We start from the raw sequence: 27,324 nt of genomic DNA, 5'->3' as shown, positions 1-27,324 counted from the left end.
ACAACAACAACCTTGTGAGGTGAGTTGGGCTGAGAGAGAGGGACTGGCCCAAGGTCACCCAGCCTGCTTTCATGCCTAAGGCAGGACTAGAACTCACAGTCTCCTGCTTTCTAGCCTGGTGCCTTAACCACTAGACGGTTGTTTAAGGCTTGCTTTCTACAGAAGCTTTGGGTGGGCACATACCTAGTGATAGTTTTGAGGGGGCTGTTTCCCCTTTCTCCATCTTTCTGCTACACCTTCATTGCCTCTGCAAAGTCTCTAAGAAGAGCTCCTGTACTTTCTGGAGATGGAATGGAAGTGTGAGAAGCTGGGGTTGGGGAAACTGGAGCCTGTGGGAGAGGTGAACTTTTCTACCAATAATCAAACATGTGTCTTTAAAAGCCTTGTTAGGCTGAAGCCTTATGCAAGTTTAAGAACAAACTTCTTTGAAATTGGTGGGTCTTCTCCTGTCTCAGCAAGCAGAAGATCAGGTTGCACTCATGGGATTCCTTGATGTGAGCCTAAGGGAAGAATTAAGGCTTTATGAAATGATATTCCACTGTCAAACTTCATATGTGGGTAGGCAGTTGCACAATAAGCAAGCTTTTCCAGAGATTTCCCAATGGATTTTGACCACTGGGTATTTAATTCATTTTTATTACATGTGGATGCCTGCAATCCGTCAGTCTGTATTACTTGCAGGTTTTACCAGGAGATGAATCAGGAGTTATAGAGGCTCCAGGCTTGTTTTGGATGTGAGGGGAAAGAACACCGTATATAAATGAAATTAATTAGGTGGCCTTGGGCAAGCTGCTTATTCTTAAACAATCACCCATGATTGTTGAGAAACCGGGAAATTTGGAGGCATGAGGACAATAATAATTAAAATAAACTTCTAACAAACCTGAACATGTTTGGAGAAGGGATGTCGGAGGTAGGTTCTACCAACGTTCTGAGTAGCTGCTATTGGCAGCAGCCCAAGTCCTTCCAACGGGAGGTTTCTTAATATATTTAATTAATCTCAATATTGGCTGGTTCAGCAGCTTAAAGTACTTTTCAGAGAAGGTCATCACCTTTACTGATTAAACTGCAATGAAATCAATAACTTTTCCCAGTAAATATTTTTCCATCTATGTGTTTTGTTAGTCAATCTTTAAGTAATTAATTGCTTGTACTATTCTTCCTAATTTATAGGTAGATCTGTGTGTGGAACGATTTCTTTATTTCCAACATTATTTTAAGGCAGGTCTTTTGCTGCTATTCTTATCAGAGTGCTCTAGAAATAGGCTTGGAATAATTTTAAATACATTACACAAAACGGATTCTAAAGGAATTATCACTTTAATACATAGCAAAACTATCCAACTTCTGTGTTCATCAACCCTGCTACCCTCTAAATATGCTGATTGGGATCATCAATTAATCACCGATTTCCTGCCTTGTTTTTGAGAATTCAAGATAGATTAGAAGTTTCCCCTAATTTTGTTTTTACAATGATGACCCTGTGAATTAGTTTGGTTTGAGTAAAATATTTGGCCCAAAGTCATAACCATTACACTGCATAAAATCTATCTAGGGGAGCTGGTTGGAAATGGTTGATGTAGGCATAAATGTTCTCTACGGCTTTTAAGAATGAAAGCCCTGTATATTGAGATCAATTGACTGAAATAGGTGGAAGCTCAGAGAAATCATAATGGAATTAATTTAGATTAAAGCTGCCAATTGTTTAAATCTGCATATATGTGTATATTTAGATATAGCAGTAATTTGGACAGTTAAGAATTGTGGCCTCTCCTCTTCTAAAAGTTTTACCTAACACATGGAAGGCACAGAACTTCCAAGTCCTGGTTTGTATTAGGCTTTACCATCAAATTCTCAGTTCTAGCATCTGGGCCCTTTCTGAACCTACAACAGCAGCTACAAGGTCTACTTGAAGGCCTCCTCCACTCTGGTCACAAGATTCCCATGCTGGAGAGGGATTAAGGGAGTTGTTGGTCCATATGTCTGGGGTACCTCAAGTTAAGGAAAGTTGTTGTAATTAATTGATCTACAGATAAGCCAGTGGACATGTACCCAGTCGGAAGGATACTTATAAAGCTTTGCACAGTAATCCAAAATCTGTAAATAAAGGTTGGGTCCCTAGATCTCCCTTGTGTCTCAAAAAACCTCTGGAATTTGGCTGCAAATCTCTGAAAAATGGCAGTGTGGTTCTTTTTCTCTTTTCCAAAAAGAGGGAAACATGGAGAAAAAGAACTTCTGGAGTCTTGGAAATCCCAGCTCTGTCATTTTAATGATTGAATCCCAGCATTGTTTTGCCCACTGAAGTCCTTGGCTGCCAAAAAGAAAGAAAATAAATGTTACCCACTCCTGCCTTAAAAGAGAACTTGAAAATCATCATTGCAGTGTGAAGTCCCCACTTCATTAGAGTTTTTTGTTTGGTTGGTTTTTCCTGTCAATCTGTCTCTCTCTTTTCTTCTCTTCTTTCTCTACTCTAGTCTCTGCTTTCATTTGTGTTGTGGGAACATCTGCATTTAAAAAAAATAATCCTAGAACATTGCTGCCCCTCAGTGCACCAATTAAGTAATGTTAATAGTGGAACTAACACAATATTCTAGCTGGACTTGAACTGGAGGGGTAAAGTGATGCTGATAGCTAACAGACAGCTATAGTTATTAACCATCCAGTCTTTCCGTTGGTTGAGTGCTCAGCTCTGTGAAAGTCTGATGCTCTACTGTTTAACTGTCATGGAGTGCACATGAATTAGAGCCCATTTCCTTTGAAAGAAAGTATTACTAATTTGTTTCAGGAATCCAGTTGACCCTTAACAAGCTCCCTGGAACAAATGAATATGTATAAACTGGAATGTACACATTTAAGAGGATTAAGTCTTCTTGAGTTTCAGATAGATTAATTCAGCTTAAGCTGCCCATAGGAGCACATGATTTGAGCACATGGAAGTCCACTCACTAGTTTTTCTTTTCTTTTTTTAAAGCAACGTAGCTATTCCTCTCGAAGGTCAATTTCAAAAACAGATTCCAGTGTCATGAATCTGCAGCAAAAACAGTCTGCTCAGATTTCTGATTAGCTGGCAGAGAGGATATCACAGTTCTTCCTCCCTACCCATCCTAGTGCACTTTGACAACTTGTTTAACATCGATTTCCTCTTTAAAAACAAAGTCTATAGTTTTATCATCCCAGAGTTGCAGACAATCACCTAGGGCAGTGTTTCTCAAATTTGGCAACTTTAAGATGCATAGATTTCAACACTGGGTTGATGCTAGCTGGGGAATTCTGGGAGTTGAAGTCCACACATCTTAAAGCTGCCAAGGTTGAGAAACACTGACTTAAAGCTTTGGATGCATTCCCAAAAGCCCCTCCCAAACGGCTGCCATATTGTGATTTTTAATATGACAGAAGGGACAAATTATTAAACCCAGGGAGAGTAATCATACTTCTTTAATTAATTACATTTTAATTACATTAAGTAGATTTTTCCCCCCTTGGTCCACCACCCACCTCATCTTGGCTACCACAAAAAATCTGAGCAGAACCAGATCTAGTGAGCACTTGTATGGGGAAGAACCAGGAAATCCCTGATCTGACAAACCACTGCCTAGAAACTCCATGGAAACACCTAAGGAGTCACTGGGAGTCAAACACAATTCAGGGAAGTCTTTCCCTTTCCCCCAGCAAAGGACTCAAATGCTGATGCAAGGGCAATCCACAGATTCAGAATGGCTGAACACCTGAGCTAAAGTGATGAGGAAATGATTCATGGATGCCTGAGCAGACTGGCTCTGTTTGCACAATATGTTTAACTGGGTCAGTTAAAAAATCTTGGGTCTACATTTGCACACAAGTGAAACTGAATTAGTTTTCATCTGGGCTTGGGTTTGGCATGGCTTTAACATCTTATACAAACCCAGCCTGGGTGATCAATTTATGTTTCTGCTTCTCAACTTCAAATTCCATTTATTGGGCTTCAGTTACACACACACACACATGCACACATGGACAAACATCAGTTGTTTAATGATGCCATCTGTCTTATCCTGGAAGATGGAAAAGTGTTGATCGCTTGCTGCCATCCTGTGGTTATCTTTTAGACTACAACTTTGCTTTTTGATTCTGCTTCCATTAAAGACAGTTTTCTACAGTATCAGCATTTGATTATTCTCTGACAGCTGCACAATTATATATAATTCTCCCAAAGTCAATGGTCTTCCCCAGATTCCTTCTTTTTTGTTGTTGCTATTTCATTTAAGTCATGGTCTAGTTTAAAATACACATATTGTCTTGACCAGAGCAATATCTTTGATGAAAATGTTTATCAACCATTGATAAGTCTCCTTAGATATCAGTATATTAAATGCTTATGTGGGAGTCAGTTCAAAGCTGTAGCAGGGCTTAAAGATAAGGAACTGAGCTGAACTTGACTCCTGGTGAGACTGGGAGCACATGATAATAGAGTAAATATGTATGACACTGAACTATTAATTATGTCACTCTATGGCTTTGTTTATATCAATGTACTCCACTCTGATATTATCCAGAGCGTTGGATTTCAACTGTAGTTCTCCACCTTTGACAATGTTGCCTCAGAACTATAGAAGATGAAATTCAAAGCATATGAAGAGTGGTGGTGTGCAAATGGAACCTTTAAAATTATTAACATTTTTAATGGAATATTCCAACATGAAAACAGGAATTTCCAACCTTGGAATGGAAACTAGAAGCATTCCAGTTTCAGAGAATGGGTCTTGTCCATGAAGCTGTCCTCAAACCCAATTCAATTCTTCTATCTTTCCAGTGAGCTAGAAAGTTTTGTTGAAGATCTGAAGAAGGAATCTCTGACATCTAACAGGATAGTGACACTGAAAGATGTTGAAGATGGAGCTTTCCTCCTGCGGCAAGTTGGAGAGGCAGTTGCCACCCTAAAAGGTGCCTTTAGGTTTTCTTCTTTGATTTACATATCTAACTAACATTGACTCAGTTCTTCTTATGTTCCAGCTTTCACCAAATTCATTGGAAGTAAGTTTCAGTGGGATCAGTGGGACTTAGGTCCAAATAAGTGTGCTAAAATTGGGACATGGACCTCAGAATTCTGTTCATTTTGAGGGTGGGATTAAGGTGAAAAAAATTCAAGACTTCCTTCTGTGAAGCCATAGAGTGCAAGGCAAATTGGAGGTAGGGTGATGAACCTGTGCCTCTTAGCCCAAATGCAGACCTACAGGGCTATCATTTCAGACCTCTAGATATTCCCTAAACATGTAATTCCACCAGTCCTACCTCCTCCAGGTTGTTGATAGTATTCACTGCGTGCTGCTTTCTTATCCCAGCTAGGAAAGAAAGAGCTCAGTGTTTTCATATGTATGTATGTATACATGTGTATATATATCTCTTGGATTCTGGTAGCTTTTAAACTGAAGTAATGCTGGTGTTGTCCAGAAAAAAAATCTTTTACAGTATTCTACTTCAGAGGTAAAAAGAAAAGCTCTTTACATGCTATACAAGAGTAAAAAAAAAAACAGGAAATGTTTGCTAGGTAATTTGTAAGATAAAGTAACACTGTATTTATCAGACATCTGGATGGTGGTCTGTGCACTCTCTTCACCTGAAACTGAAGCTTTCCACCAAGTGCTTGCACATGAAGATGGAGATTCCGAATCTGGGAACTTTCTCTCTCTCCTATGCTTTTCTTTTACTATATAAACCAGGGTTCCTCAACCTCAGCAACTTTAAGATGGGTGGACTTCAACTCCCAGAATTCCCCATGCTGGCTGGGGAATTCTGGGAGCTGAAGTCCATACATCTTAAAGTTACCAAGGTTGAGAAACACTGCTTTAGACTTTAGTCTGAAAAAGAGTAACTGGGCTAAAATAATCCAGTGAGTGTCATGTTGAATAGGCTTGAACCTGGCTACCTCTGGTCCCAGTCCAGTATGCCAACCACTACACCACCGTGGCTGAACATATCACTAAACCAAACCAGTATGATTCACAATCTATACTTGATGGCTGAGCATGTTATCTGAAGCCAATTAATTTATGATTTACTCCACAACTAAATTTGACAAAGTGACAACTTTAACATGATATGTGAACTTAGTCCATCTTGCATTTCAGAAATGCTTCATGACATCTTACTTTTGCAGGTGAATTTCCAACATTGCAGAATAAAATGCGAGCCATTCTTCGTATTGAGGTGGAAGCTGTGAGATTTTTAAAAGAAGAACCTCATAAACTAGATCTGTTACTGAAGAGAGTCCGGAGCATGACCGAGACCCTGACCATACTCCGGAGGTGATACCTGTTTAAGCTACTCTGACCTATTGAAATTTATGCCATTCGTATATATTCCAACATATTCATAATTATTCATCACTCAAATTCCAGAAAGACAGTGGATATATTCACAATCTGTCCTATTACATTTTTTCCTTTACATACAAACACACTGAATCTAGGAAAATAATAAATGTACATGACCAGTTCTACAGCTGATCCCAAAGCAGGTTGCTTTTTACAAATGTTTTATCAGTCAGAGTTGGTGTTACTTTGAAAGATATAAACAAATTTACTTAGGAAGTAGGATTGCTTGCCTTCTCATGAATTTGATTGGTTAAGATCAGCCCAATTGACACAGCCCAGTTCTTAATTAATTTCATTAGCCCTAAGGGATTAATTCAGTTAAATTGGAGTAGTGGTAAGTCAAGGGACCAGGACAGCAAATTAACACAACGGGAAGGCTTACTATGCTCAGTATAGTGGTTTTTTGTTAGAACGAATCCTGGAATATGTAATTTAGGGTTAGTTTATCTAGGCCGCAAAAATCCAGATGCCCACTAGATGGTAACAAATCCATGTATAAACTCCTCTTTGCTGCCATCTAGTGGGGATCTGGATACGTACCGCCCAGGATATAGCAGCCCTAAGGTAAATTCATGTTAGCCTCTATTGGATTTGATGTTGTTAATGGTGGCTTGTAGGGTGAACTGAAAAAAAAGGAAGACATTACAGCCTAGGCAAGGAGCCATTTTAAACCTCACTGCCATCCTTTTAAAGCTTCCCCAGTAAAAGATCATTACAACAGGCTGCTAACGTCCTGCCACATCCTCATCCAGCCAGCTGGGCCTTAGCCCTTCCACCAAGAAGTTCTCCTTTCAGTTCAGCTGTTTGAAAAGTAGAAAGGAATATACTTTGGATCTTCCTATCCAAAGCTCAGATATACAAACTTAACAAACTGTGTGATGATCCTGAAAATAGAAGATGTTGCTGTGCAACTCTGAATTCCTGCTACAGAAACATGTTTTCCTGCATAGCAACACCTTGTGATTTCAGTTCAATATTACCTGGTTGAATAAGATTTGGGTTTCAGAGCATGGCCAGAGTTCATTGCAGGAGACACAATTTCAGAAAGATAATTTGGGCCTCATGTTCACCTGTTAATGAGCAGTTCTCCTTGCTCTTCCTCCTCCCTTTAAGCACCATCCTCTCAATTTTCAACCTTGCGGAGGGTAAGCAAAACCCGCTTTTTTTAAAGACATCATGGGTCCAGCCAGCAAATCTGAGCTAATCTTCAAATTTGAACTCACCTTCAGAATCACCCTTCATTGAATGATAAGCCAGTTATGCCATTGTTTAAAATGATACACGAGAAAGTCCTTTTGCAAAACAAAAGATGATTTTTTTCTCTTCAGAACCCTTAGCAAGGGGATCAACCTGTTTAGAGATACTATTTTGCCCTTATGAAAAAATGGAAATTTGTTGTAGCAGACCTCAGTTTGAAATGTCTGGCTACAGAGCTGAGGATTAGACACCCTGCGAGTTACATCAACCCCATTTTATTCATGCTTGTTTTTATGGTTTTTTTTCCCCTAGAATAAAAAGGAAAATAGATGTGTCAGTCATTCACTAGGCTTTCTTACACATCTCAAAACAACATTCTGGGTTGGGAAAGGAGTAAAACATTTTAATCCTACACCCTTGCTCATCACCATGATCACTGCAGTCCTCAGACCAAATTAAAAAATTGCAGGCTTGGGGTCCAGAAAAATTGTCCACCCTTGCTTTAGCCAAGGGCCACGATAGCCAGGACTTGGGGAAGCGGCAGTCCATGTATCTGGTAGGCACTACTTTGAAAAACTGCATTGAATTTCTGTCTTCCACACAGTCAGTGTTTGAGGGAAGGGGGTTAAATGGCTTTCATATTTTGTCTGTCTGTCTGTCTGTCTGTCTGTCTGTCACCAGAGGGAGCCTTTTCTTGAAAGTTCAATGAGACTGCTAGTGATACTTCATAGTTTGTTGGTCTCCTTTTTGCAGGCATGTTACAGACAGTTTGCTCAAAGGTGTAGATCCATCACAAGCTGCCCAGTATAATGCAATGGAGAAGGCCACTGCAGCAGAAGTTCTGAAAACCCAAGAAGAAACCACCAACAGCCACCCTTCTTTGCAGCAAAATATTGCTGAACCCCTAGCAGAAGCGTCTGTTAAATCTGAAATGATTCCCGTCTCCACTGTGACAGTGCATCATGCGCAGAGCTCTCCAGTGGTCACCCATCAATCTCAGCATTCATTCACCTTGGTCAGTCATGTCCCAAATTCTCCTCTGACCAACAGCCCGGGGGCAGGTACAACTGCATCAAGTTCTCCAACCTCCCTGGAATCAACAACAGTGACCACTGTCAATACCCAGCAAATACAGGTGCCTCATTCACCCCCTGTTGCAGTGAACAACAACATGCAAAGTCTTTTTATTGAAGAACTTAACAGTGCCAGTACAAGGAACAGAGCTCTCTCGATTGAGGTACCTTGTGCGTTTCAAAGCAGAGGGCTGACATGTATTTACATAATATTAATCCTGGGGTTTGTTCTTAAGGGACCAAATAATTTTGGTAACTATAAGTCAGTTATCTCAAACCTGATGTCCTCAAAGTTTTGGGTCTCCCTGCTTAAATATACAGTATCAGTATGATATTTATTCACTTTTTTGCAAGCTTGGTGTAGTAAACCAAACTTTTGGTGTGCAGCTTTCTTCGGCATATGCATTTTGCATGTTTTTAAACACAGCTTGCTGTAGTAAAAACAGTTATACATTACTTTCTTGAAAATTCATTGTTTTTCATTCAATTTTTGTTGCCAAGAAAATTACATGAACACCAAGCCACCAAGAGTTAAGATCAACTCTAAAGAGAATTTATCTTTTTACTCCTAATGTATGCATTTTTATACAAATATTTTTCCTTATGTATTTTGTGTGCAACTTTCCCACATATGGCATTTGTTTGTTTCCACTTGCATGCATGCATGCATCTTTTCCTAGTATATGATGTTTTGTAGAAAATGCATGAGCCAAGAACAGTGGATGTTAGTCAATACTGAGCATTAGTGGCAAAGTCCTTATAGGGAAATGACCCAGGATCCAAGCAGCTGGGCAGCCCCAGTATGGGTTGCTACAAATGGTGGAATTATGAATCTCTCTGGAGGTGATGTGCTTCATGCAAGTAGTAAGCAAAGCAGGAGGGATGTGGAAATGAATGTTGAGCCACACGTGTCTGGTTGGAGTGATGACTGAGGACCAAGGTCTTCTGTGGATAAGTCACCCAACAGACGAGATGCTTCAGAATAGAAGCTTCCTGTGGGACCTGATGGGGTTTTGTTCTACTTGCTTCAGTGCGTCTTCATGCTCCTAGAGAGGAAAAGCCATGAGACAAAATTCATTAGACAGCAGAAAGAATTTTATTTTTTCTTTAGAAAAGACTTAACAAAAAGAATCATAAGTCGTCCAAGAAAGCGAAGTAAGGAACTAATGCACAATATAGTGATGAACAGGTTTTGATAACACATGCCAATTTATAAATTATAAGCCTTAATTTTCAGTATAATCCACAGCAGTATATGCATAGTCTTGCCCACTTTTGATCACAGTTTAGGGGGCGGGGTGGGGGGAAGAAGTTGAAGATTTATTTGTTTGTTTGTTTGTATTTCAAATTTAGATACCGCCCATCTCACAAAAAGTGACTCTGGGCGGTATCTAAATGTAAAGATGTTACATGGTCTCTGTGGCTTCCTCTTCCTGTTTACTGTTGGGCTTCATGTGTGAACCCATGGCGTACATGTGGTTAAGAGAGTTTAATCTGAGAGCGCTCCTGTTACATCTGCATGCAGAGATAACTATGGAGAAACATCTTGGGGGCATTTGCCACAATATACAACAGGGGATCTGCCCAAAGCATTTTTTATCTTTTGAACTCTTGCTTGAGCTGGGTTAACATCTCCAAAGCTTCTGCCTGAGTTTGCTATCTGTGATTCAAGCCCAGGTGAGGACTTCACCCATTAGCCATTGGCTCTCAGCAACCTGCCCTGGAGTTGTACTTCACAAAGACTGCCTGCCTCTAGCCTTCCCTTTCTTGGAAAGCTGCCATGCAGGACTGGCTGATGCAACACCAAAGGGACTGATTGAACCATCTTTTTGAACATGATCTACTGACACGCATGCAGAGCATTTCCCTCATGGTTAACACATGCAGATGTTCTGCAGAGACAGCTGGGAGAATTCAGAGCACCTCTCCCTATTTGCTCCAGGCAGTGCAGAATTCAAAATATTACCAGGGTTTGCTGTGTTTTCCTTTAGAAAGCAGAGAAGAAATGGGAAGAGAAAAGGCAGAATCTGGATCACTACAATGGAAAGGAGTTTGAAAAACTCCTGGAAGAAGCACAAGCAAACATTATGAAGTCAATCCCAAATCTTGAGATGCCTCCACAAGCAACGGGTTCATCTAAAGCTGATGCAGCACAAATACCTGGTAATTAAAGCTGAATTCTCCATTTATAGGAAGCACTTGTGACCCACCTTATAGCTGGAAAGGCTTCCAGAATAAAATGAGTCAAAGCAACAGAGTTCCTGCCCTGAGCTTTACAGTCTGAATTGGACACAGCAGGAGAGGGGTGGGGAAAGGAAAGCAAGAAAGCATAGGGACAAGTACAGGGGTATCCATAGGGTGGGGTCAAAATAGTCAAGATGGTGGCAGTGATGGTGTGATCAAAGCTCTTCCTGCTTTTTATACGTGATGCACTTGGACTTTTTTGACCCTACCCTGCAGATCCTGGATAGGTCCTTAAAGTTGCACAGTTCTTATGTCAGTCAATTGTAATCAACCTAAATGTATGTTGATGTTATCAAAATTGGCTAGAATGGAAATGCCGCAATCCAATTTCTTGCTCTTCCATCTTGCTTAGATTTGGTTTGCTGCTGGGCATCATCAACATTTAAAAAAAAAAATTCTTCAAAGCAATTTGCAATTTTCCTTTGTTTAGATTTCTGTCCTGCCTATCAGGCATAGAAATAAATGGATCACATGATTCTAAACTTGAAGCAATAGACCAGTGTTTCTCATCCTTGGCAACTTTAAGATGAGTGGACTTCAACTCCCAGAATTCCCCAGCCAGCTATGAATTCTGGGAGTTGAAGTCCACTCGTCTTAAAGTTGCCAAGGTTGAGAAACACTGCAATAGACCATGTTGCAATAGACTGTATGAAACCACTTCATTGGAGATAATCTTTGATTTTCAGAAGACAGTCCAAAAACAGAACAGGAGCCGGAAAAGGCAGTGAAGTCTCCACCTCCACCACCTCCACGGCGAAGCTATTTGCTAGGATCTGGATTAAGCACAAGACTGAGTGAAGTCAGTTATACAGCCAGGAAAGATAACACAATCTTCAAGGTTTGATGATGGAGGCACCCCAGATATCCAGAACAGGAAACATTTTTGGACAAGATAGTATCTGTCTTATTTTATGTGTCACCATGAATTAAGTGCTGGGAGGAGGGAAGGGGGAGAAGTGTGACGTGTTCTAAAGAGGCACGAAAGTAGGACACCTAGATAGCCTGTCCAGTCATCTGAACTCCTACAAGTCTGACAAAATCTTCAATGATTTCTGCAATCTCGTGCCAAGACATTTGCAGGGAAATCCAAATCTCACAAATTGAGGGGCAGACTGTCATCATGCTTAAATTTTTAATTTGAAAATAAGATTTTAACCATGTTTAAAATGTTTATTTAATAAGTGGGGCTGCTAGCACTGCATGGGGAAGGCAGCAGGTGTTCTGCTGCCTGTAAGGGCCACCCCTGCCTTTATTAGACCCATTAACCAGCAGGTTATTCCCAGCACATGGGACTTAATCTTCCTGCAGTCTTATGTATATACGATGTCAATCATGCTGCTTTATTTCTGTGTATGTTTAGGAAGGTAAATATAGCTTGGAAAAGCTCAAATATCTTACACAAAGGGACAAAATTAATCAGAGTAGTTCCATAAAAATGGTTCCAGCATATTCGCTTTTGCTTCCTTTAACCATCTGTTAGTTTTGAACTAAAATAAGAAAAGCAAGGTATGTGCAAATATTACTGTCCCATATTAGTCAAATATGTGTAAAATCCAAAACAGCCAATATGGCGTAGTGGTTAAGGTGCGGAACCTGGAACAGGAGACCCATTAGTCAGGAAGACGATCTGGGTGATCTTGGGCCGGCTGCTTCCTCTCAGGGTCCACATCAGCATCAGGCTATGGGACATGTTGGCTGAAAACCCAACTTTTGCTGCATCACGCACGGACAGCTTTGTTTGTGTAGAACAGGCAAGTACCGTGCAAGAACAAGCAGACTCTGAAATCAAGTGGGATGCAAGCTAAGAAGGACCCCAACAACGTATGTCATACCCAGATTTGATAATGGCATTTCTTTAGGAGGATGGGGTGAAGTGCAGATTTTTTCAGAACACCAAATAAAAGAGTTGAGGTAATTGTGTGAACAGTATATAAATCAGGTGATTTATACTTTTCCCCTTTCTTGTTTGTTATGCAATTTAGGAAAACAGTGAAGACTCTGCTCAAGAAACACAGTCCAAACTCTTCTCAGAAAAAAATGCCTCTCCTCAGTCAGTGAGCACACCAACAAAGGATGAAGAGGAAGAAGAAGGAGATAAAATAATGGCAGAATTACAGGTATGAGGCTTATCAATGCACCTAAAGTAGTGTGTACCTTTGCTGGGGGGACCTAGAAGGCAATCGAGAATACAGATGTTTCCTCTGCAATGATGGGAGGGAATCTGAGGCACCACTAGGGTGTGTATAAGTAATTCTGCCAGAGAACTATGTTCCCAGTCCCAAGCCATATTTAGAAATCGGTCACCAAGGTAAGTGATCAGGGTAAGAATGAGACAAATTCTTCCTAAATTCTTCTAATTTAAACATCCCTTTTCAGATTTTAAACATAATTTTCTGGTTCAAACATCACTGCAATTTGGTTCTGAAGGGAGAGGAGATAACCTGGATATAGTTAAAGACTACTTGTCACAGTCCTAAAGATACTGAAAATCTGATGTGAATTCCAGGGACCTGAATTTTGAAAATGATTGAGATCCAAGAGAAAAAAAATTCAGGACTGAAAGTTTACCTATACAAACTGCTCATTATAATGTAGAAGCTATTTTTATAGCAAAACACATGAATTATTGGCCAAAATTGATTGCATTCCAATACTGTCAATGAGAATTTGTTGAGACGGATGTTTACTGAATTGTATACTGAAGGTTTTGTATTGACTATACCTTTAAAGCTGGCAAGACCAACTTTGTGGTTACTTTTCCTCTTATAGTCAGTAGAAGACAAGTATTCAGAATTAAACTAATCCCTCCCTTGAACCTCAGCACCATCAACCATCTTAACAAGTAGGTGATTGCACAGTTCTTCAACAAGACTTCAGTTGCCAGTGTAATAATGCCGGTAGGCCAGGGGTTGCCACCCAAAAAATCACATGATTTCAGCAGCTTCACAGTAATGCCTTATGTGCAAATGCTGAAGTCATCATAGATGGTGCATGAGGAATTTAAAGATTTGGAGAGGTACCAGAGTTCTTGTAGGAAATTGCTAAAATTTTGGGAGGTCTTGTGATGTGAGAGTTAGGGTATTTTTAATTTTTAGATTAAATCAGTTGGGATGTTCAGGCAATCTTCAGGAGTGTGTTGCCACTATATTGACCATGAGGCACTCTGTGCTGACTCCCCCCTCCCCCAAATAAACCATCCTTGCTCCAAAGAGTGAACAAAGCAATATTACATTAACAATGTTATTGTTGCTTGTGATTATTAGCTCATATTAAGGTAGGAGGTGAGCTCCTACTTTTCTAGAGAAGATTTCTACTATCTGATGTCTTCTACGCTCATGCTGGCTACAAGGGTAAACAAATGTTTAGTCCAATCTATTCAGAGGCTTGCAAGTTGAGGAAGAATGCTGTAGAGCAGTGTTCCTCAACCTTAGTAACTTTAAGATGTGTGACTTCAGCATGCTGGCTGGGGAACTCTAGGAGTTGAAGTCACACATCTTAAAGTTCCTAAGGTTGAGAAACACTGCTGTACAGAAATAATTGTTCAGTTCTTTTATTAGTACTAATCAACTACAGCAGATGGTGATTCAATTTAAGGTTGAGGCCTGGAGAATGGAGCTTGGTGGTCTCTGTTCCATTTGTGGCCTTTTGCACTCACTGATGTTAACAGTTCAGGCTACCCCTAGTAGAGCCTTAAAAGACTGAGCAATACTTGAAACAGAACAGATCAGCAAAACAAAGGAGATTTTAGCCTAGAGAGTTTGAGACCCAGAAAATTAATTTTTTTAGTACGGTTCCTTAACTACTTTCAGGGGAAGAAAAAAAAATGGCTGTAGCTTTAGCTTTTGAATTTTTTTAAAGACCAAAGTAATTTACAGGTAGTCCTCGTTTCACAATTGCCTTGAACAGCAACTGTTCACAGTTACGATGGTGATGAAAAAGTAACTTTACGAACAATCGTCACATTTACGACCTTTGCAGGTCTGTAAAACAAAGGAAAGCTGAAGTAAGATCGTAAGCACAGTCATGGTTTCACTTTGCAATCGCTTAGCTTAAGCATGGAGTTGCTGGTCCCAATCGTGGTTGCTAAGAAGGACTGCCAGTACTGGGTAAATTTGAACTTTTTCTTATATTCCATGGATAAAAGAAGCTTTTTCAGTGTTTGCTTATTAAACATATATGGAACATATATGATTGGGAAGATTTCAAGGGAAACAGCTATCAAAAGGTGGGGTTACAAATGAAGAAAATAGACCTGACTTTCTAAATTTGAACTTAACGAGACTATATCCAAGCTGATAGATCCATGCAATATTAGAAATAAGAAGCTGCCTTGAAATGAAGCAGACCATTTGCCCTCCAGCTTTGTATTGGCAGCAACAGCAATTTCTGCTTTCAGTCTGAAGTCTTTTCCTCCCCTGTCTGGAACAGTCATAATAAATCTGGGTTTTGCAAAGGAAAGGCACTATGGTGCTTCACATTTTGTGCTAATGTATTGAGAGTAAAAATAATGCAATAAAGTTCATCCACAGATTATCAATTTACGTTTATCTTGACCTGATTGATGAGACTGATTCTTAAGGCTCACACACAAACTATACCAATTCCATCTTTGACTCAGGAAAGAGTCTTGGTGATTCCCCTGCTAATAATCTTCAGGAAGAGTTGGCTCAAGGATGGGAAATGTTTATTAATAATCTGCCCTATTTTAATCCTTTAGGCCTTCCAGAAGTGTTCTTACATGGATATAAACTCAAACAGTCATGCTGAACAGTCCAGAAATGACACACACATAAAAGATGCAAGGTCTGTGGCCTTAACGCATCCTAAGGAGAAGAAGGTAACAGGGACATTTGAACTCTGCTACAACCTCTTGGCCTTACCTTCTTCCCATCCTTCTGAACTAACCTTGTATCAGGTTAACACTTTGTGTAACCTGTGTGGCTGTTTCCATTTATGATTTACCTTGGCCCAAAGAGAATTAATACACAGACAGTGATCATAGCTAGGTCATCTTCAAGAAAAGGCCATAATCACTTCTGCAACCTCACGCATTCCATTGGCATAGTTGCTTTTTTTTTTTGGAGGGTCTAATGGACTTGGCTTTTCTTGAAAACAGGAAAGGGAATTTGCTAAACAGGATAATCACAATCTAGATTCATTAATGTCCTTTCAGTGTCATTTATGAATGAGAAGGGGAGAACATTAATTTGAAATGAATTAATTAAATGAAGGTCGTCTGTTTTGATGTCATGCTTTAGAGAATAGTCCAGGTTTGCAAACCTTTACATTCAACCTGGTAGCAAACCTCATTGTGACAGTTTCTCAGTAATTACGTATAAAATCGCATGGCAAAAATTACGGTTTTATTTGTTTACTTGTCTCTTCTTCATAATGAAAAAATCTACAGTTTGAAATTGACACATTTACTTATTAGGTGGCGTCTGCAGAACTAATTCCTCTTCCAGGTCTTACCTTCATAGTTACTTATTTGAAAATCTGTAGCTCACATATTCAGAAATAGTGCCAAAACAGAGAATAATTAAAAACCATTTACTAGACATTACTAGTAACTTTTAACTTCACAATAATAACAAAATTCTGTAAAGACCCTTTAAAAATTCTGCACATTCAGAAGAATTAAGTGGCTAAAAACACAACTTGAACTTCAGCCAGGAACTGGAACAGAAGGCAAAGTGCACAAATGTAATTATAACAATGGATAGATGTGTCTTAAAGTTGACACTGAAATCATTTAAGGCCCAACTGAATGGGGAATAGTCATTGACATTATAAGAATAGGTGCTTAATGATTGTGAGGCAGTCTGAAGCAATGAAAAGACTGCATCCAATGGAAAATCCAACTCAAGGGTTAAGTTCAACTCCTTTTTCCCATTGGTAGAGCCATATTCTCACTCCCACCTATGCGTCCTAGCAAAGATCATCAGTGCAGACATGTTTATGGGGTTCCTCAAACAAGGAAAAAGTGCACTGTTGAAAACCAAGTATGATAAAGCACTTCCTTCCAGCCCTTCGGTTAGCACGTTCAAAATAACAGATGCTAAGAAATGGGGGTCTAACGCAAGATCTTCAATTAGCATACATGACATGGAAATGTGGAGATGCCGGGGGAGAGGAGAGATGTCATACAAAGGGCATCTGAATATTTATAACAGATGAAGTAAACATGGAAGAAGGTATCACTCATATCCCGGCCAACAGGGATGATTCTCATAGAGGAGAATCATGTAGCTCAGGGTTGAATTGTTGGGTTCTTGGTTGTCTCTGACCTCGCTTCTCTTCAGGCAGTCATTTCATGACCAGCTAAGTAGCATCATTAGTTATAGACAAGCTTATAGACAAGCTACCCCATAGAAATAGCCAGCAAACTGCACTCCCTATATCCTGATGTTGTTACTACCTTGGTAATGAAATGTCTGTAGGAAGAAAAGTAAGCTCAGAGAACACCAAGAATCCAACAGGGATAATTCTGCTAACTTTAAATAAATGTTTAATAGTAAAGATGTAATCACTTCTGGCCCCTGAAGTGCAGCTGCTGCTGACACACAAAACTCCCCCGGCCCCCCCTCCTCCCTGCTGTATGTTCAGGCGACGTTCACCTACAGCTTTGTTTTCTTGACTGTGGTTTAGTCTGCATGAGCTGAGCACTAACACTCTGCATGGTAATAGCAAGCTTAAAATCCCTTTTATATGCTGACGGTTCTCTTTCAGTCTCTGTTTTTTGTAAAATCAGTTCCTCTGCACTGAAAAACAAGTAGCTTTATTTATACCTACAAGAGCTTTACAAGGGACAAGCTGGTAATTTACATTTTATAAATTTAATTATGGCTGTATATTTAAGATTTCAACATCATAACTGGGTATCAAATGATGTGATCTGTATATAATGAAACCTCTTTTTTTATTCAATCAAAACAGTTGCTGAATTTAGTTTCTAGTATGACAGACCACACTGTAGTCTATATTTGGCATTTCTTTCTTTATTGATTTACTATATTTTTATACCACCGTATTTCCTAAAGATCTTTTGTTTGCTGAGTTGTTCTTCTGAATCAATCTCAAAATTCCATGCCCTCTTTTAACCACACAGGGCACCTGAAAGATTAGCGAAGGGAGCCAAATTAGGAGCAGCATCCCACTTGCACTTTGCACTCCCTGAATTCAGTACAGTGTTCTTCAAAAGATAAAGCCTAATGCAGTTCTTCTTACTATTTGAAGGATAGGCAAAATAGGAATCATTTATGCTCTGCAGTATTCATAAGTACTGTAGATCTTCTGTGGTGTTGCAAATAGGAGCTACAATTTGAGTTTGCAAGGGTTAATGGGCAAGAGAGAGGTGTGCTCTGTGCCTTACAGCAAACCTTGCTATCTAGATGGGAAGGCCGTGAAAGAGAGGAATCCATTTGCAGGAATCCATCATTGGGTTTCATCACTATGGGAGGATGTGTTTCTTGATTCCCGCCCCTTCAACGTTATCTTTAACTGTATGTTAACTTGTCAGGAAGGTTGGGGTAAAATTTGCTTTGCCGCTTTTTGTAAGCCCTGTTCTGTCAAATAAGTCCAGGACTTGCTTACTCTCTTAAAAGGTCATTTATGTATCAGTACAGAAGTTGAGAAACCAACATTTAAGAATTGAAGCTTTAAAAAAAAAATAGTTCACATAAGTAGTACTTGGGTAACACATCCTAATACAGTGGTTATAACCAGGGAAACTGGTTTTTCTAAGCTAGCAAGTTTGGAGAGCAGTTAACGTTAGACCATTTGGAGTGGAATCATTGAGTCTTTGGGGGAAAGGTTTACGTGAAGGGGCAATTTTAATCCAGTTCAAGATGAAATAAATATTTTACATATGGTGACCAGTATATCACAACTTGGAGAGCCTTTAAAGGACCATCTCCATCTAGCACCCACATTGTCTGCAAAAATTTTTGTACTGTATCATGTCATATGTCATTCTAACAGAATTTGGAGTTATGCTGTGAAGAGATACTGAAACCAACTGAAGACCATGGAAATGGCTATATGTTGATGTAAAGAGGGGCATACTTATATTATCTGATGATGTTCCCCTTTACTGGGACATCATCAGATAAAATCTCAATAAGAGGGGACTAAATGTCAGATAATAGCCCTGAACTTAAAACAAAGACAAAAACCTTAGTAATGCAACTCTTCCCCTCTAGGTGGATGGGGAGGCCACAAAAGATAGTGACCATCCCAAGGACAAGACTGAAGGGAGAACAGAAGCTATAATCTCAGATGCTTTCAGCATCGTTGAAAACTCTGCCCTTAGGCCAGAGTTGCTTTTGGAAAATAAGGATTATGCCAACAAAAATTCTTTTAAACCAAACACAGACTTCACTAGTATATTAGAAAATGAAGGAAAGAGATGTCCTGAAGAAGCACAAGGTCCAGCAGTAGAAATTGGAAGACAGAAACTAAATTATGTTGTAGTGAGAGAGATTGGTCATAGCACATCCCCAAATGAGTTCTTGGAAGATGCAGAGGCACCTCTTGTTGGACAGACAGATTCATACACTCAGGAAATGTCATTTGTTCCTCCATCAACACAAGAACAGGAAAGGCCAGTTAGTGCCTGTAATCAAGTTGTACTAAGGCATAAAGTATCTAAGAACATCACCTTAAATGATATTGATGAAGTAGAGTCACCAGCTGGCACTCCAGATGAAGAGAGTCCACAATCAGAGAACGTTGCTTTCATGATTACTAGAACAGCTGTCCAGTTTCTGTCAGGTGGAGAGGTTCATGATATAGTGAACAGAAAGGGAGACGATGTACAGACTGTGAACATTGATTCCAAGAAAGAAACAGCATCTCAACAAGGCATGCTTGAGACTCTTAAAAGTGAAGAGCCAGTGGTTTGCTTGGACAAAAAACCAGTCATCATTATTTTTGATGAACCAATGGATATCAGATCAGCTTACAAAAGACTTTCAACAATATTTGAGGAATGTGATGAAGAGTTGGAAAGAATGATGACTGAAGAAAAAATAGAGGAAGAAAATGAAGAACTTGACACACCTGAAGGTGCTCATCATGAAGAAGCTACTGAGACAAACAGGATGCAGGTTGTGGAGAAATCCAAGCAACATTCAGCAACCCAAGTTCTACAGTCTGAAAGACAGGAGATGGACAAAAGGGAGCATCCAAACTCTAGTTACATGTATGGGTCAGAACCAAAATTGGATGTTTCTGATGCTAAGAAAAAATTTAAGTTTAAGTTTCCTAAAAAACAGTTAGCCGCTCTCACTCAGGCAATCCTCACAGGAACTAAAACTGGCAAGAAAACTTTACAAGTAGTTGTGTATGAAGAGGAGGAGGAAGATGGTACTCTAAAACAACATAAAGAAGCAAAAAGATTTGAAATACCTAGTTCTCAATCTGTTGACACTTCTGAGAAATCAGAACCAAACACAGTTGTCCAGGCATCTAGAACTGAAGAAATCAGGAAGAATACATACAGGACTCTAGACAGCCTGGAACAAACTATCAAACAACTAGAGAGCACCATTAGTGAGATGAGCCCAAAGCCAGTTTTTGAAACTGCTGGCCGATCAGAAGGACCTCCTGGCCTAGGCTTTTTCTCGCCCAAAGAATCCATAGCACTGGAAGAGAGCAATGCTGATGTTGAATCCGTTCCTTCAATACCATCATCTTCACGAAAGGTACTTTAGTATGAGAAATCACAACTCCAGCTGCTTTCTAAAAATCTGCAGTAATAATCAACAATAAGCAAGAGGTGTCTTCTCATTGGTTTGCTTCCTTTCCGGTGGCTTGTTTGGTGCATCCAATTAGGTACCTAACAGCTAATCTTGTGTGTTTTTATTTTTTAAAAAATGCTGGGGTTTTTTTTGGTTTTGGTGATGGGCAAAGGATGCTTGGTCAATATTCTGTTGTGAGTGCAGCAGTTTAAATTTAGGTTGATTAGCAGTTGAATATTTATTCCACTCTTGATTCCTGAAATTAACACCCGTGGTGTGACTTTGACTTTGATGTGGTTTCTTCTGGTGCTTTCCATGCATGTTGAGCTTTAGCTTCTCACCCAAAGCAGCTTTTCCCCATGGGCTGTGCTCCTTCTCATCCACAGTGAACCCGGCTGACCTGTTTGCCTTGTCTCTCTCCTGCCCTTACACCCTGCCTTTCTCACAGAGTTCAACCAGCACTTCACAGACAAGCAGGATGCCAATCCCTGCAGCCACAAAAAGTAGGCAAGGAAGTGTGGACAAGACCATCAAACAGCACAAGCTACAGGATCAGCGCCAGTACAGACAGGTAGTTTTACCCTAAACCAAATCTTGGGATGGACTCAGTACTGAGTTGTATGTTTTGCATAAATGTGTAAGTCCAGTGGCCGGTTTTGGATGCTACCAAATCATGAACTGTCTTCCCAGTGAAAATCCTGAATTGGAATCCAGGGCTTGAGGATGTGGGGTGGGGCATGAAAGTATCTAATAGTTGCATTATCCTGTTATCAGCTTGTGCATGTCTGTGGCAAAACATCTCCTGCTTTTGAAGTTTTGTTCCAGTACTCAGCTGTAATACTTTTTGAGAGTCAGCAATAGGAATTGATGCAGTTTGAAGCATTTCTGATCAAGGCATTTATACTAACTCCCTATGTAACAGATTTCAATCAGCACCTCTTAACCATCCACCGGAGTGTTTCCATTTTCACCTTAACAATTCTGACGCATGCCCCATCGGCTGATCAGTCCCAATGTTTGGGGTCACTTTTCCACATATCCTCTTCTTTGAACTTCCTCTTGCTCTGTGCATATTCTGCCGTGCAGCTTAAAGGGACAAAAAACGTGGGGAAAGGTCCAGCCCATAGATGCAAGACTTAGGCCAGGCTTTGAACTGTTCACTCTTACTCTTCTCAAGCCTAATGTCCCTACACACTCCCATGTGGTTTGTGATGTATGCTGACTTAAACTGTCTCCCACCATCTTTATTTACAGGCTAATGGAAGTGCTAAGAAAGCTGGTGGGGACTATAAGGCTATTTCCCCTACTCTGTCTGCCTCAAAAATTCCAGCCTTTTCTTCCACTTCTGGAAAAAGTAGTTCTGTGTCTAGTGGTGATAGCACTAACCTTCCAAACCTACCCACTAAAGCCTCTGTTCCTCCTAACTCTCTCAGTCCTCCAACAGGTCGCCCTACTCCTTCTTCTTCCTTAATCCCCTCTGTTGCTAACGGCTCCTTAAAGTTCCAGAATCCTACTCACACAGGTAAAGGGCCCCATCACCTTTCATTCTCCATACCGACTCAAAATGGCCGCCCAACCCCTCTTCCTCCATCTCCCTTTTCCTCAGCCTCCTTCTCCTCTCCCTCTTCCACCTCTACCACATCACCGAACCAAGGTATGAAGAGCATTCGATCAATCCACACACCCAGCTTTACCAGCTACAAGTCCCAGAATGGAAGTGTCAGCAAAGCCATCAGCAAAGAACCATCTTAAAAGGGATCCCTGGGCCTGTGCAAGTCCACCGAGTCTTCCTAAGACGCTGATGATGTTGCAACCAGTTTCACAGCTGAGGACTGTTACCCATCTTGCTGTATCATTTCAGGCTGAATACTAAACTTGTGCTAAATACTAGGGTAATATAATAAATTAGTGATAAAAGTAGTTTTTAAGCATTCACTGCTGGTGAAACAGCCGAGGGGATATTATATATGGGACACAGATTGTCCTTTAACTAGAAACTGTTACAAAGTTCAGAAGGGCGTGAGTGGACTGGAAGTGTGTGCACAAAAATGTATCAAGCATGAAAAACTGTATTTAAGAAGCCTGTGGTTTTGTATAAAGCTATTTTTAAGTACAAGAATTAAAGCATCATGTGATAATGCAAAGATTGTAAAATTGAAACTAAAATATTTTTCTTTTATTTTGGAGTTATTCAAATTTGTTATAGATTTCTATTTTTGTCAACAGAGAAAACCATCATGGTTACTTTCGAATTTCTTTTGTCAAAACATTTGATACAATTATAATGTACATTTGATAGTAGAATGCACAGACACAAAGCTAAGACAAACACTGATGAGGCAATTTTATTGCACTGCCATTCAGATTATATTTAATAATTTGCCATGCTGGGAGGGGGGGTAGTTGTTTTTACTTTATTTGCTAATTCCTTTTAGCTAAGCTCCTCTTTCTTCTTTTTCCATATTAATGAGACCTGGATAAACTATGTAATATTACAATGTGGATTTTTAAAGTGTATACTTCTGTACTGCTCTGTATAATGGAAAACCTTTGTACATATTATAATATAAATATTATAAATATAAATACATAAATCTAAACACTGTATGTGGCTGGGCACATCAAATAGTTTTCAACACCAAAGGTCCATTTTATGCATGGTCAAAAGTTGGAAAATGTTGAATATGGGAAAAAGATTGAGGAGGGTTTTAGAAATCAACTTCTGCAAAAGTAGAGTGTGCTTTTGTAAATACCTTGTTTATACAACTCCTTGGTATAATATACACAAGTAAAAGAAAAACCCTTTGCAAAAATAAAGGGCTGCATGCTTACAGTTTGGTATCATTTTGTTGCTAATCAGATGCTTCTTAATCTTGTTTTTTAGTGTCTGCGCAAACACCAGTGGACATGATCTGGCAGGAAAGAGTTTGAAATCCCATTGATTTCAGTTGCAATAGGCATGCATGCGTACTTACATCCGTTTTGCAATCGTGGGACATTAACTTTGATGGTTCAGGGCCACTGTTTCTCCTACAGATATTTTTTATAAAAGTAAGGCACTAATATATTCAGCAAAATGATGGGATTTAACTGGGCATCGTCAATTTGTTACAAAACATACATGTACAGAAGACACAGAGATGGTGATGGTGGTGGTGATGATGACAACGATAGAGATAGCTAGATGATATAGCTAGATGATGATAAGAGATTTACGAAGAGAACATTTCTATCAAATGCCCTTTAGAAGTGTTTGATGCAGGGGAGTGACTAAACCAGAAAGTCAGCAGATTAAATCTCACATCAGCAATAAACTGGGTAAGTAGAATTAGAGAAACTACAGTCCCTAGGCCTTTGCCTTTTCAGTCATCCTGGGCATAACCTTTGGCTATTGTATTGCAAACCCATTTTGGTAAAATGCTTTTTACCCATATAGTATATATATTATCAGCTGAAGTTAGTATAGTAACAAGTGGGGGTCCTTTTTTCCGATCTGGCTATTAGGGATTTGCCTAGAGACATTTCCACGCTGCTAGGTTTTTCATTCCTAAAGCTCTCAAAAGCAGTTTAAAGTTGAACTGTGGTCATCTTCACTGCTGCCAACCTCACAACTCTGTGAACACTATAAGCCAGTTAGTCTTTCCATCTGTTCACTAGGGGAGCATGAAGAATGGCATTTGTTCAGTGACCTGCACTCTCTCTAAATTTTGCAGAGTTTTAGTGTTGCAAATGGAAAGAGCGCCTGTTAATAATTCTGGGTACAGGACACTGAGACAAATAAACCAGCTTAGCTGTTGAATACTGGTGACCACTTGACGTCACTGAGGTATGGAGCTACTTTGGAGGTGGTGCAAAGACCCATACTGAAGCACCGTTACATGCCCACAGGAGCTTGATTGCTGCTTTACTGTGATGGGAGTTTCCTGCATTTCATACTGGGTATGTTACAATCACTAGGTCCAAGTCTTCTCCCAAGGATTGATGGAATACACTGAAAGTGTATACCAGACCAGTATCCATAGTGGTCTGCATTAACAATTAAAATGGAAACTTTACAGTGAGAGTTGGGCACACTGGAGATGTCAACAGGGACATACTTCGGGACAATTAGACTGCGGGGATGAAGAAAACAGGTCCTTGGCTTGCAAAAAACTCTTCAGAATCTTTTTCCAGACAACTGGAGTAATTACAAGTATTTCATTTTCATCTTAGGATCACTGTATGTGACATTTTTCCTACAAAGGTGGCTTGATATGAATTACAGATCAGCGAATGGCTTCTTTGCAAAATATGCTTACCCATGATTAACTAAACCATGGTTTAATCCAATTTTCTAGGGTCACATGACGCAGAGAGCCATAAAATAACTCTTGTCAGCTGGATTACATAACACTCTAAGCTGAAATTTGGTTGGCTTTCCCCCCCGCCCCACATGCTATATACTGTGTGTAATTTTTGCCTTCAGTTGGTACTCCTAGTACCACAGGGCTGTCCTGTTTCATGGCTGTTAGCATTACAGTAGCAACATAATCAGCATGCCTTACTTGTACACAAGCCTATCCCAGATTGACTCATGCTGGAAGCCACACATTAGGCCTGATTTTTGTCTTGGGGCAGTTGTGTTACAATCTGAAGATAAAGGATCTTACTTTTTTTTCCTGGGAATCCTTTGGTCACCTCACATGTGGACTTTCGCAATGCACTCTACATGGGGCTGTCCTTTATCATGGTCAGATAAAGTGCTTCAACTCTGTTGTTGTCTCCCTCTGCAGGCAAGTTGGGCCTCTTAGACTAGTGACTAATGAACCCCTGAGGGACTCCAGAGGGAATGTAGGGTTTTTCTTGGGGATGTGATGGACAGTTTAACTGAGGCCTCAGTTGCTACCTAGAATGGGTAGATGTCAAGGGCCTTGGCTTGGATTGCTCCTATGCAGCCTTTCCCCATTTGTTCTTGATGGGCTACCTGGTTTTCCAGGCTGTGGAAGATGAATGACAGATGAGACAACCAGAGTGCCACTGGAGAAAGAAAAAGAGCGACTCTGAGAAGTTACATGAAAGAGCTCATGTTAGGCATTACATTGTGGGTAGCCAGTGGCCTTGTTTGAGAGGACCTGCTGTCTGTTGGGGAGGGAAGAATATCTTTTAAGGCCATTGTGAGGAATATTCTAAGGATCTGTCATGTAAAGTTGCTTGGATCTGCTCAAAGTTGAATTCCAGCTGGCTGAGACCATGCAAGTTGAGGCACCATCTCGTTCTATTAACTGGGAGGAATATGACCATGTAACTCCTGAAGAAATGGACAGGGTCCTTGAGACTATTAACCCGGCCACTTGTCCTTTTGCTCCTTGCTCCCCTGGCTAGTTAACACTGCCTGGTAGGTGACGTGGTTGGGTCATGCAATGGTTAATACACCCATGAGTGAGGGGGTGGTTGTGCCTGCCCTGAAGGAGGCAGTCAGTGGTATGCTCCCTCCTCAAGAAGCCATTGCTGGACCCACCAGCGCTGAATAATTTTCATCTAGTTTCCAACCTGCTCTTAGGGAAAGGTGTTAAGATGGTGATTGGCTTGCAGCTTCAGAGGGCGTTGGAGGAAGTAGATTATTTCTACTTTGAGAGGCAGGTTTCAAGCCACAACACAGGCATTGATTATACAGGTGGTCCTTGCTTAACTACCATTCGTTCAGTGACCATTTGAAGTTATATGGCACTAAATAAATGGTACTTATGTCTGGCCCTTAAAGTTATGGCCTTTACAGCACTCCCATGGTCATGTGATCAAAATTTGGGTGCTAGGTAGCCTGCCCACCCAACCACAGGGGCACTTCAACTCCCCAACCCATTTCCCCACCCATCCCTGCCCTTTTGGCTGCCCTGCACTCTGCCACCCCTGCAACTCCCACTGCCCTGCACTCCACCACTCCTAGCTGACCTTCACTGTCTTCCTCCTTCCTGAGGCCTCACATGGCAGAGTACAGGGTGGCCAAAGGGGCAGAGATGGGTGGGAGGAGTTAAAGCCGGGGCAAGCATAGCAGAGCAGAAGTGTGAGAGCCTCGGTCCTGGCCTAATGACCACAACCAGGACCACTGAAACTGCCATTGCTAAGTGGTGTGGTCACATGATGTTTTCCCCAACAACCACATTGCTTAGTGACAGAAATTCCAGTCCCAATTAGGGACATTAAGCAAGGACTACAGGTAGTCCTCGCTATCTGAGCACAATAGGGACTGGAATTTAGGTCACTAAGCAATTTGGTCATTAAGTGAAAGAGCTTTTACATTTTTATAGTTAAGCGAATCACATGGTCATTAAGTGAATCCAGCTTCCCTAATGGATGTTTTTGCTGGGATTTGCTTAATGACCACAGTAATTCGCTTAATGACTGTTGTAAAAAAAAGGCCAAAAATTGTGATCATGTGACCACGGGGCTGTAACTTTTCCCAAGGCAGTTGTAACTCCACATCGTTGTTAAATGAACAGTCACTAAGCAAGGACTACCAGTACCCCTCTCTGGCCTCTGGAAGAACTAGGATGGTGTTGGTTCAACTGTAGTGGTGGTTCTTGATTTTTCAACACCATAAATCATGTTAGTATACAATTAAGAAGAGTACTCATCACAAGTTTTAGTGGTGTGTGCTCATTATATATACTTATTAAGTAGACAGGACTGGATTTAGTATGATCCGCAGCAGACTCACAAGAGGATGTGCACTCCATTTGCAAG

General features: G+C 40.4%; 1 protein-coding gene across 20 annotated transcripts in view; it reads left to right on the top strand.

The window, feature by feature from the left end:
* The window catches only part of KIAA1217 (KIAA1217 ortholog), a 382,394-nt gene extending 358,957 nt beyond the window's left edge, over positions 1–23,437 (top strand). For 13 of the 20 annotated variants that reach the window (XM_088150361.1, XM_088150354.1, XM_088150356.1 and 10 more), the window contains 10 exons: positions 4,790–4,920; positions 6,134–6,281; positions 8,301–8,784; positions 10,612–10,783; positions 11,551–11,702; positions 12,847–12,981; positions 15,582–15,701; positions 19,066–20,568; positions 21,053–21,175; positions 21,859–23,437. In XM_088150361.1, coding sequence (XP_088006487.1) covers positions 4,790–4,920; positions 6,134–6,281; positions 8,301–8,784; positions 10,612–10,783; positions 11,551–11,702; positions 12,847–12,981; positions 15,582–15,701; positions 19,066–20,568; positions 21,053–21,175; positions 21,859–22,356 — 3,466 coding nt within the window. In that variant the 3' untranslated portion in view covers positions 22,357–23,437. Of the gene's footprint in view, positions 1–4,789; positions 4,921–6,133; positions 6,282–8,300; positions 8,785–10,611; positions 10,784–11,550; positions 11,703–12,846; positions 12,982–15,581; positions 15,702–19,065; positions 20,569–21,052 lie in introns of all 20 variants that reach the window. The other 7 variants (XM_088150357.1, XM_088150348.1, XM_088150363.1 and 4 more) reach the window with 5 other exon arrangements.
* Positions 23,438–27,324: the final 3,887 nt, after the last annotated feature.

Source organism: Python bivittatus, unplaced genomic scaffold, assembly GCF_059951505.1.
Source record: "Python bivittatus isolate LINGU-HERP-01145 unplaced genomic scaffold, Pbiv_v1 ctg000610_np1212, whole genome shotgun sequence".
Classification (NCBI taxonomy): Eukaryota; Metazoa; Chordata; class Lepidosauria; order Squamata; family Pythonidae; genus Python; species Python bivittatus.
This window is presented reverse-complemented; position numbering and strand designations above follow the sequence as displayed.